Below are 12,539 nucleotides of genomic sequence, written 5' to 3' on the forward strand. Positions count from 1 at the left end.
ATAGGCAATGGCTCTACAGAGCACAGTGGTACACCCGATTTCTTCAGGCCAGCATTTCAGCACACCCAGCATCAAGAAGCTGCATCGCATGTCAGAACAATGATCCCCACATGTGCTGTGGTGCAAACATAAATGCCCTCCATCCTTCACAGCCCTCACCTCCCGGATATTCTGTTTTGTTCGGCTGTCAGATGGGTGCATGACTCTGCCCATAACTTTTGCATTTCCGCAGACAACCAGTGCTTCGTCTGGTGCATCTGTGTTAATTCCTACTCGACCATGATAGACTATCGTCTCTGGAACATGTCCTCGCTGCCACAGTACATCACTGTCATTCTCAAACTGCCCTGGGTTAGATGCCTGGAAGAAAAAATTATGTTTAAAGATATAGTATAGCATAGATGTACTATTGCTTCTTCCACTAGGAACTCAGGAAAAATGAAAAGTCAAATCTTTAATATTTAAATTGTATTCAAGAGCTTTTCTAACACACCAACAGAAAAAAACTAGAGTGCAGTCACTTCTAAGTAAGTGCTTCTACTCATACAGCACCGGCCTCATTGCTTTTTCCCTTGAATTCTATTTTATTATCACCTTAAGTTAAATTATTAATGTCTAAAGCTCTCCAAATTTTAACTTTGACATTATGCCACATAACCATTTATTTACCAGCAAATTTTAGATGAGGCTGGAAATCAGAAAAGAAGAAACAAGGCAGAGATTAAATATATGTGGTTCAAAAATTATTTTTTACATGCTTTGTCAATACTAGTTTTTGCTTTTACATGCTGTTTCACCAATGTTTCCAGCATGTATTGAAAGCCTGTGCTGAACAGATCAGACGTGATCTTGGCTTGCATTCACAGGTCCTGTTCTTCTGAAGTAGATGCTCCAAACCATAAATGGCATGTATTGCAGGTTTCTAGAAATAACTATTTAAAACAAGTAAGTGGAAAAAAGAAGCCCAACTGCATTACCTAAATGGTAAATTACAAATTTAGTTGTAAACCTTTTGTGGAAAGGACTCATTTTATTCTCTGTTTACACAATACCTAGTAGAGTGGAGCCTTGCTCCACAACAAAATCATTAAAACAAGGAGGAGAGGAGGCAGGAAGGCGTAGTGAGACTGCCCATACACACCCTCCCTTTTTTCCCAATCATCAAAACGTCTCCTTGGGAGCCGTGACCATGGAGGAGGTTAGGTTTTGTAGGGCTGAGGTTTACTTTTCAGGCCCATTCTATTTCTTGCAGTCGTTTTGCAGCAATGTCAGACAACCACCTCAGCACAACTGAAGGAATGGAGAACTGTGATGCAGGGGGAGGAAAGGCATCCAAACTATGCCCCAGGGCCACAGCTTGATGTACACTTCTTTTGGCAGCAGAACCAGTATAGGCAGCCCACATCACCCCATCACCCATTTCCACAAGCCAGCCCTCAGTTCTGCTGATACACTGATATCGATGATGATGGAGGAACCAGACTGACTTAAAATTAACCAACCACAAAAATTAGAATTATTTTTTAAGACAGATCAGTCCCCATTCCTGTTCATTGCAGAGCCCCGGAAAAACAGTGGCACAAGCATGGCTGAGGAGGAGTGTGGGAACAGGAGAAAAAGCCCAATAGAAGCAGAAATGAGTCAAGCATTGTTCATTCAGTGCTGCCTCAACATGCAATGTCCAACTACGGCCCAGGAAATACTTGTCTCTTTGGGGGCATTTCCACAACAAAACACACACAAAAAAATTAAGTCACTAAATCAAAAGTCCTTTGACATTCTGAGGAGCTTAAGTCTTACTAATATGCCCGAAAAATAAAATGGAATAATAAAATTTTTTTAATTTATTTGTGGTTTTGGAGTGGTAGAATACAACAGTCAATTAAATGGGCAGGAACAAATTCATTTTCTAACAGTAATTTCTGCAAGTCACAGCTACCAAATGAATTTTGCTGTTCCTCAGCAACTGAGATACTGAAGTTTAAATTACATTCAAAACCTGTTTGCTAGGTTCCAGAGACCTATGAAATCTAAAATTAGCAGTTCCTGAAGAGGTGACCATCTGGAAAAGCAAATTACTACTGTTTAGTTAACCAGATGTCATTTTCACTGAGGGATCACAAAATAAACATATTCATAAATTCTCTAAAATCCTCTGCAATGTTTAAAATTAACTCATATTAGAAATTTCCTGTAAAGGAAACAGGATATTTCAAAAACACCAAAAAAACCCCAGAGTGTGTACAACTGGAAAAGGCATTTGGTTTCAATAATTAATTTTCTTCATTTTTTTTAAAACTTCGAATTCAGGCTTTAAGTTTGAGTCTGAACAAAAGCATGAACACTGTAAAAAGTTCGCGCTCATTTAAAGAAGCCAGGTTTTCACAAGGCTTTGCCGTCTACAAGGCATGGTGGTGGGCACTTACCAGTGATTGTCACAATTAGAGCATGCTCCAATATGCCTGATAACCACTGCTCACCTGGTAGTTTTGTTATGTTGGAGTGTATAAAGGGCCAGAACATGAGTTGCTTTCTCTCGCAGTGCATTTGCACAGCTTTGCCGCTTTTACTAAAAGCAAAACTATGTGGATCAGGGGATTGAAAAGTAACAGTCATGAGGAAGAGAGACCAATTCTTCCTTTTTCTATCTTGAAACCTATATTACAACCACCAAATTAAGAGCTGGAACACTCTGGAAACACACTGGAAAGGGCCAGCTATAGGTCTTAATCTTCCTAGAGCTGCTTGACCTTCTTCCCTTACATTTTTTTTCATTCTCATCCTCCTTTGAAAATGAAGCATCTGGCTAATGAAAGCATTTACCAAATTCTTGGCAACTGTAGGAAATTGTTTCAACTCAAAGAAAAAACAATCTGGAAAAATCAACATATTTTGTATTGGAATTCACAACAAGCTTTGTTTAAGCTCTTTTTAAAGTCTTCTATAGCTCTATTTTTAACATTTTAAAATCCCAATTATTAAAAGGTAACAACATACTCATACAATATACAGCTTTCATTTTGTTTCCTCAAGCTTTTTGATTCAATGGTAATTTTTATGCTCAAGCATCACCACCCACCCCGCCCCAGCCTCCTGTGAATACCAAAACAGTAAAAATATTTCACATGAAAGCAATATAAATTTCCACCTACCCTCACAATGATCTTTTCAGAGACATTTGCAGACAGTAGGTAGAATTGGTCCTGAGAGACAGCATACAGTCCAACTACCAGCATGAAGTATCTAATTTGAAATTGATTTAATCAAGACAATAATTGAAACAATGTCTTCCCACAGAAAAAAAATAAAATGTTTTAAAGGCAACTGCTATTACTGATACATAAAAAGATAGCCAGCACATTTAAACAGTATACTTATGTTATAACATGAAAGAAAAAGTATTTCCTTCGCTACCATGTAATATGCTCTTTCAAACCCCACAATCACTGAGAATCAACAAAGATTACAGTAATTTTGACAAATTTAAGTAATGAAGACCCAGAGATGAAGACCTGTCCTTCCCCAGAAGAAAATGATCATTATTTGTTTTTTTGGCTTCTTGATTTCAAGAGCCAACATTCTGGCTACTATTTCCTGAAACAATCTCTAGACATGAGGATGATGTATTTTGTTTTATTCTCACATCATTCTGTGACTCTAGAAGAGAGGCCTTTAAGCAGATATCAAGTATCACAGAATTTGAACTTAGAAAAAAGTCACAGGATGTAGCAACGCTGAGATTTTTCATACAGATCAGCTCCACTCTGAAGTAGACCTTCTCTTTTCTACTTCACGCACACAGGCCAACTAGCTACAGCAATACCTCTGGTCAGGATTAGGCTTCCCCTTTTTTCTCATATTATTTGCTGTTGTTTCACTGAAATGCAGCCTTCCCAGTGTTACTTTAGTTATCTGGTCCCCTGGCAGATCAACTCTGAAACAGAAAAGGAAACAAGACCAGGGAAATAAGCATTTGGAGATCTACCTGGCTCAAACCAGATTTCCTCAAACTCATCAAAACACTTTTGAGAAAAACTGACAAATGGAAAAACAGAAAAACCCCAGCAAAAATGCAGTAACCTGGTCTATAAAAGTGCATGAAAAACACAGTGACTATGTCAAGGAGATAAACAATCAGAATAAAGCACCAGCACTGGGAAACTGTTCTTATCAATAGGAGTCTTGTGTTTCTTGGTCTGTTTGTACACAATCTCGAACATAACAAAACCGTATGTGTTCCATATGATGGGTATTTGTTGCTTGCCAAGGGTAACATTGCTTATTATTGGATCTGAATTTCCACATTAAAATCAATACATTTTACTGCTGGTCCTTTTTTTTTTCACCTGCAACTAATCTGTATGTCTGGAAGTATAAAAGATACACCTATGTCTCAAAAACCTAGTGGCACTGTTCCTGTAAGTGACAAATAATATGAATAAAGAGCTTGCATGGAGAAAACAACAGTCCACCCACTGTGCTCTCCTTTGGTACAAATGAAAACTACACCGTCATCATCCATGAAACAATCTACACCCCAAATCTATTCTTCTATATGCAAAATGAAGGAAAATGCCATGATAGAAGTAATTAAATGAAAACTGAGCTCTTCTCCCAAGCTCAAAGTTCATTTCTGCAGATTATATATTGCAGCCTTTATCCCAGCACTGGCCTGTCAAATGTTAGCTGTCTTCTCTTTTTCTGTTTCAAGGCTTATTTAATTATTTATAGAGAACAGAACAGCTCCAACAGAAGGCACATGACAGAAGAACAAACAATGATTCTGCCAGTGTGTTAGGATGCAGAAGAATGGCAGTGGGTTCCAGGGAGCAGCTGCACGTCTATGTTTATAGCAGAGGTGCTCCCCCTTATGAGCACTGCAAATACATCTCATGCCCATGTAGAACAGGAACACCACCGACATTTTTTAAGATGGGAAATGCATCTGCCATACAGCTTTAAACACCATACGACAGTGTTCCTAGCTGAAGATAAATATTTTGGATAGGCATACTTAACACATTTGTAAAGCTGCTGAAAATTTTCCTGAATGAAGGCAGACCAGGTATATATTACTGCTGTGATTCCATGTGTGCACCCAGAATGGAATTTGGATAAAGATCAGAAAACTGGCTTAGACCTACTGTAAGTTTCCAAGAAACAGCTACTTCACATTTCAGACCAATCACATATTGAAATAAAATGGAACAAATTTCTCAAAATTCTTACGGAACAGGATAGAAAGTTTTTTTGCTTCGATCTGACTGGGACTGTTCAATAGCAATTATTTGATTTGGAGCTTCCACCTATTAAAAAAAAAAAGAATTTTCAAAAATTACAAGATTATTAGATTTTCAAACATAAAATTTGAAATAGAAATTAAAGGAAAATTCTGTCTGAAACAGTAAAATCTCTCTCATTTCTCATGGAACTACATAGAAGGTAACACAGGAATTGAATCCTGATCAACTGACAAAAATAGAAAAGTCATGGATTAATTTGCAAAAAATAAAAATTGTTTTCTGAATCTAGACTGTTATTGGTTCATTCTATCCCAAAGCATAAATGTAGATATTTAACAGGAGAACTGAACCTATGTAAGCTAGTTGCGTAAGTTATTTTAATGCAAATTTCTGCACCCTTCTGGCATGGTACCAAACAGCACTTTGCTTCAGATGGGAACAGAGTACAGTAATATTCACTAATTTCTGCATTAGAATGCATTAAGCAAAGCTGGTAGTAACTGCCTTGTAAGATAGCTACATGTATTTTTTAAATCACTGAACGTTCGTAGTAAATAAAAGAACTGGTTAAATCTTTCAGAAGGATTAAAAATTTTTACTACTTCTGTATACGCAAGCATGTGGACCCATATTGGCTGGGAAGAATTTGATTCTTAAAATGGAAATGGAAAGAGTGGCAAGAACATATCAGGAAATTTTGTTGGTTTTCTACCTGTGAACTATTCAGGAAAAACAGATTTGCTTCTTTTTCTTTGCTTTGTGAATTGTTTTCAACACATCTTTTTTGATCATTGGATAGACTGCCCACCTACACACCAGCTGATGCCCCTGCACTGCCCACAGAGGGAACAAAATTTCAGCCAAAGAGAGGGAAGTCAGTGAAACCACAGCAAACAGGTAAACATGATGTCTTTCAGCACATATCTGCACACGCATCCATAAAACTTTTTTTTGCAACATAGTTCCACACAGAAGTCACTAGTAAATTTTAAAAGTTCTCTTTTCTCAGTTCTTGGCTAAAAATGACTAAGAAAAGAGCTCATTTCAATTATTTACCTTATTTTGTGGATAATCACACACTAACTTATTAAAAGTAATAATCACAAAAAGGAGAAATACTCGCCTTTATTCCAAAAACTTTCAAGCAAAACTTTTCTATTGGTTTCCCCCCCAGCTGAGTTTTGATGTATTTTGGGTGTCCAGTGATTCTAATATGGACTGTGATTTGGAAATGATTCTTCTTCTGGCACACAAAGGCATCATCTGTTGCTGAAAAATTAAATCCTTTATCTGTGACAATGTGATATCCTACAGCAGGTCTACAAAAACAAGAAGAAACAATAGCAACTTTAATACATTGATAAATATATTAAAAAAATACTTGAATGACATCTTGAGTTCCTATTTTTTATGTCATCTGAAAATCCATCTGATTTTTACTGACAAAATGGGAACCAAAATATATCTTTACCAGTTCTACCCGTATTTTCTTCTTAGCCTCTTAGATATACAGAAATGAAAATGCATATAAAGTGTACTGTAATTCTAGTGTGACACATGAAATGTTTGGAAACCAGAGGCAGAGAAGCTTACACAATCCTCTCGTACAAATCTGGTATAAAGGAACTCTGTTCACCTAAACGCACAACCAAACCTTTTCGTGTATTCAAGCATTCATTATAACACTGCTATAAATGACAGAGCTGAACGAGTGCTGCAGACAACAACATGCTAATGAGCCAGTAAGACTCCCTATTTTGTTCCCAAATTCCCACACAAAGTGCTTCTGCAGAAACTGCTATGACTCAAATAAGGCTTTACTCAAGCTAACAGAAAAGCTATCGATACTGACCCTGTGGCCAGATGACTATAAAACTCTCTTTTATAATGTTGTCCATCCTACCCGAACTAAGGAAACCCTATTCTATTTATTCAAAGGGCTAATTTGTCACCCAAAGAGAAAGAGTATTTTGTCCTTATGATTCACCATGAACAAGCAAAGGTATCAAAAGATCTTTCTCAAAGAGCCAGTAAACTCACCATCCCAACAACGTTTCCAGTCCTCTGATTTAAGTGATGGGTAATTCTGAAATAATAGGACTACATAGCAAGGCTCTCTTATATGGGCATGGGCTTTTCTTGCTAATCAAAGTTTGATAATGATGATCTCGTTTGATGCTACTGAGAGCCTCTCATTAACACAATTATCGAAGATGGCTTTTCAAAACTCATGCGTTCATTTGAGCATTACTAGTTGGAAATACCAAGATTTACAGACTTTGCAAGAAATGTACAGACTTCCTTATCTTTTCATAGATTATGAACAAAAGGCCCCTTTCAATCAACCACCGATTATCTGGGACAGGGAATAAAGAGAAGACTACTTTATGACTACTAAATCATATGTTAATTCATATTTAAAATTATAACGAAGTGTCTACCTTCTCAAACCATCATTATTAAAGAAGCAACACTTTTTCAGTTTCTTCCTACAGCTGGTAATTCTTTTCATTTATGTAGGAGATGTGTGTATCTTATAGTAGGGAAAGGAGTCGTTTTTCAGATTTGTGAGGCAGGTTCATTAGCTGATATTCTTAAAGCAATTTTAGAGTATTTGCTTACATACAGGCAAGCAGATTAAGAAGCAAAGTAGAAATTTCCATTTCTCCAAGCTGAATTGTTTGGAATAATGACTCTCAAAGAGGAATTTCATGTGCATCATTTTCTAAGTACGCCATTTACAGTAATTAAGAGCAAACTCCTATTTTTATCTGATGGCACAAAGAATGATCAGTCTTACCAAGTAGTACAGTAAAACTTGGAAGAACTTCTAGGTAGCAAGGGATATCCTTATCACATAGGGATACTGGAGTACTAGAAATACACTTGAAATTCCTCTTTCTATTCAGAATTTGAATCTTCAGACAACAGATTTGGAACTGAGTCCTGCCAACCACAATATTAATGGGGCAAGGGGCTGAGAAAACGCCAAGTAGAGACAATGCAGGGCATAATTAATGGTAGAGTAACTTTTTCTAATGAATCTAGCTCAGCTAACAGCATTTTGTGAAAATGAAATAATAAAAAAGGTTAAAATACTGGATGAATAAAATGGAAAATAATAATTAACCTGAGAAATGTCCCTAGAGTGGGCACAGCTATTTCGAGGTACAGGGCAAATCCATCTACACTAAGCAGTGATAAGCACATGACTCTTCTGAGGCTAGTAGAATACAGGATTGCTACTCAGAAAATCTGTGCACCATGCTGTCATTACAGTGCGTCTCGGAACAAAGGCACTGCCATTGCCCTCACTTAAAAGTAACACTGACTTCCTCTGCAAGTAGTATCTCAATCCCCTTCCACAGTAATGGTAACAGTACATACATTTGGATGCTTTAATGCTCAGCATCACATTGAATTTGTTGACACAAGCCACCAAGAAATGTGAGTCTGGAACTTCAATTTTAAGTGTACAGGAACCAACAAGTAATTGGGTAGTGGCAGGAGACCAATCTCCCACCATCAACTCACAGCTCTAATGCAGTCATTGACTGAAAGCGTAACAAGATTTGGAAGCCACTTCCGTGTAGAGTGATGATTCACATCACAAACACAGCTGAAGGATTCTTGGCCCATCCAGCTCCCAAGGACTAGAAAGGTGCGGACACTGAGCTGTCTGCTCTCCTGTCATGTCAATACCTTAGGTGAAGGGTTGTGTGGGACATGGTAAGTTGTGTACTGCCCTATCATGCTATGCACAAACAGGGAACATCAGCATCCAGCAATGACACTGACACAGTCCAAACTCCCATGAGTGCTTTTAGCAGGCTGGGCTAGAGGAACATTAAAATTTACTATGCTATTTAAGTCCTTTCAAGACAGTAATAAATTGTTTGCACCAATCCTGACAAACTGACCAGTTGCTGTAGAAGGGTTTTTGTTAAAAGAGATCACTCACTAAATACTAGAATGGAGAAAACTTGGGATGACCTTCCCCAGATCATGTGGCCAATAAAAAATTATTTACAGTTCTGATTTATATAGGAAAACTCTACATCTTTGACTAAACGGTTGTGCACCATACATGTACGTCTCTAGTTATTAAGACTTAGGTTATATGAGCCCAGAAGTAATACAGGCATTTTCTATTTCCATTTTTCTTTAATGCGTTACGCCATTAGAGGGAAAGGTGCCATATACTCAGTAATTACTTGCCCCAACATGCTTCACAAAATAAACAATAACTAACAGGTATTTTAAGTTAAACCCATTTTTCTTTTGCCCCTAAATGCCTGTACGGAAATCAGAAAACCTGTCATAAATTTCAACCAGTGTCTAAAGTTCTGCTTATCTGATGCATCTGCAGGTTCATCTTCCATCATGTCTGCTGTACCTCCTTATCTTCAGTAAGAACAAGGGATGCCAAATGTATCATTTATTCCTACAAAACTACAATACCAGGGAAAAAAAAAAACAAGAAACCCCCTTTTCCCAGTGCAAACTTCAGTGCTTACAGTTTTTCATAATTAGAGTTAAATAAGCTGTTCCACTGAGAAGTTTGATATGGTTGCCATGTTAGGGCTTGACAGCATTTTTCCAAAGCTGCATTCTGTCCATCACTGTCATATTCTTGCACTTCAGCAGCACAGTCCTTACCAGTTGCTGTAGAGAGACAGTGACAATTCAGTTATTACTTTTGTGACTAGCCAAAAAACCTGCATAAAAATTTTTATAAATATGTTTACATATATATACATATAAAGCAGAAAAATATTGCATGTATATTTAAATCTGATTGTCCTTTACAGTTATTCCAGAGGATTGTGTTACATTCCACTGCCCTACAAAATAAGTTTTTCAGCTTTCCTGATTTGCAAAATATTACACAAGTAGCACTTCCTATTTTTATTCCCTCCAAAAGGATGGATACTTTTCCCAGGGCTGGGTGGGGGAGTGGAGGAGCTAAGCATTTTAGTGTAAATCTACAACACTGCAAGAAGCAATTCAGCTAAAGAATTACATATGTTTCCCATTCTTTCTACTACATGCTGAAACAGAATATACTTCAACTCACTGCAACAGGCACTTTGTCCCAGAGCACGAGGCAGTGTTCTCCTACAGCAAGCACATCCACTGCTGCATCTGGTTGATTGGTTAATGCTTTCTGACTATATATTGTAGCATTCTGAGACAGACAGGGTCAACCATAATTCTCTGAGATATTACACATTTTATGAAGACGGAGGAGAATATGATAACACAGACAGATAAATGGAGCGCAGTAAGGACAGGAGAAAATATATCATTGAGCATGTAAGCTAAGATCCATCCGCAGCCAGTCGCAGCACAGTAAGGTAGAGCCTACAGAATTATTTCAGGCTTAAGCTTCATTTGCGATTCACCACTTCTGATATACAGCAGAGTGAAAATATAAAAAAAAAAACAACCCACAGTAAAGAAATTCACACCTCATTTCTACATGATCTCCATGCCATTTTTACCAATGGCTGTATTATTTTTCCTATAGCTTGTGTATGAGTGCAATTTTATAAACAGTGACTCCCAAGGAAAGCATATTTCAAAACTGTGTCTTTAAGTACTGAAAACAGCAACAGTAATTTTAGATACAGAAGCATCTGCTCATCTTCTCTCTCCAGCAGTGGTAGACTTACAGGAGTAGCCACAATCAAGCAATACTGATTAAATAAAAGATACCAGAGGAAAAGTAACCTACTAAATCCAGATGCTACTCATTAAAAGTGTTCTAAAAGATTGATTTAATGGTGAAAAATAACTTACTCTGAAGAAATACCAAGCAACTCTCGGCTTTTCCACTAAGAGACAAGGGCGAAATTCCTCAGATAAACATTTGTTCATTACGAACTGTTTATTCACAGAGAGCCTCACTCTTCACAGAAGCTGATCCATTCCTGTACATGCCTGATAAGCTTTTTTTTTGTATCAATTGGTATAAGCTAAGCACTTTTATCTTGATAAAACAAAGAACCAAATTAATTTGGGGAAGGGGTGGAGAAGAACACAAAGGTTTTACCAAGTTTGTGCATGCATACACTTTGTAGAAAAAATACGGAGTTGAGATAAGGGGAAACTGCAATCTGTTTGCTCATCCACCACATTAATTCCCTGTTAAGCTGACCCAAGATGGTTTCTCTGCCCGGTCACTTTAGCGCCAAGCAAAGTCAGCAGAGTATGGTATCATCTGTGTACTGCAGGCTCACACATGGCGAAGGGCAGAATATTTTGTCCAGAGAGTCCTTAGGAAACACGAGCCTCTAACGCTTCTTCTCTGTGCACCAAACATAAATGGGCCCTGGTTTTCAAAACACTGAAAAGGTAAATTCCTCCCAACCTGATAGCAGAGTACAGGCTGTTAATACCGCTACCATTTCAAAGCCAGCAGGAGCTGTCCTCTTAAAATGTTTATTTGTCTATGGTATGAAACATTAAATTTCATCTTTGCACAGTTGCTTACCTTCTCTGGCGTCCTGAGACCTGACTGGAGAATCAGCGGCATCTCCCAGTAATTGTGAGAGCTTCCTTTTTTTGCCTGATGCTGCAGAAATACTTTTTTAAAAATACATGTTGCATTACTCATTTATAAGTATAAATAGAGATATTACAGAATCATAACAAGAGAACACCCAGGTATCTCATTCTAACTGTACTGTCACCCAAATTCTGATTTGCCAGGGGGAGGAGATTGCTGTTGGCTTTTTAAAACTGAATTATGCAATTTTTCCTTCCAAAACATAAATTAGTTTATTTTTTTATTTCATGTGAATAAAGAAGTTGATCTCTTTTCAAAAATTTACACAGTGCATACGTGGCATGGTTTTATCATCTCCTGACATCTGCATTAAAATCCCAGCTTTATCTTAAATAATTGTATTCCACCAAGCGTGAACTCACTTTCCTTCCTACATAGAAAACACGAGTAGCAGTTAAACGAATGCATTCATGAAGAGATCTCAAGGGGCAACTGGTAGGTAACAGTTTTCCCCTTTCCCAGAAAGCGAGTTTTCAAAAAATGCTCCTTTGTGCAAAGGGAAAAAAACTCATTCCAAAGTTCTGATATTTTAAAATGTAAGCTAGAATATCCTGACAGATGGTCGCTCCTCCTGGAAGGGGGAAAAAACAAGCCAAACCCCAGGTCTCAATCAGGCCCAGCAGGTACTCAAACTAACGTTTCTCCGCAAGCAGAAGAAAAGCCTGCCCACCACACTGTTGTTCTTTCTCTGAGTTTGTTCAGAAGCTCCACATTTCGTAAGGACT

The 12,539-nt window shown here is 37.7% G+C and overlaps 1 protein-coding gene across 1 annotated transcript in view; it reads right to left on the reverse strand.

Annotated features, from left to right (window-relative positions):
• The window catches only part of MYRFL (myelin regulatory factor like), a 47,833-nt gene that overhangs the window by 22,285 nt on the left and 13,009 nt on the right, over window positions 1-12,539 (reverse strand). Inside the window, exons 5-11 of the mRNA XM_075428616.1 lie at window positions 11,740-11,831; window positions 9,761-9,908; window positions 6,367-6,562; window positions 5,230-5,306; window positions 3,824-3,934; window positions 3,153-3,243; window positions 160-360 (exon numbers count right to left, since the gene is read on the reverse strand). Coding sequence (XP_075284731.1) covers window positions 160-360; window positions 3,153-3,243; window positions 3,824-3,934; window positions 5,230-5,306; window positions 6,367-6,562; window positions 9,761-9,908; window positions 11,740-11,831 — 916 coding nt within the window. The remainder of the gene's footprint in view (window positions 1-159; window positions 361-3,152; window positions 3,244-3,823; window positions 3,935-5,229; window positions 5,307-6,366; window positions 6,563-9,760; window positions 9,909-11,739; window positions 11,832-12,539) is intronic.

Source organism: Opisthocomus hoazin, chromosome 8, assembly GCF_030867145.1.
Source record: "Opisthocomus hoazin isolate bOpiHoa1 chromosome 8, bOpiHoa1.hap1, whole genome shotgun sequence".
In the NCBI taxonomy this organism is placed as follows: domain Eukaryota; kingdom Metazoa; phylum Chordata; class Aves; order Opisthocomiformes; family Opisthocomidae; genus Opisthocomus; species Opisthocomus hoazin.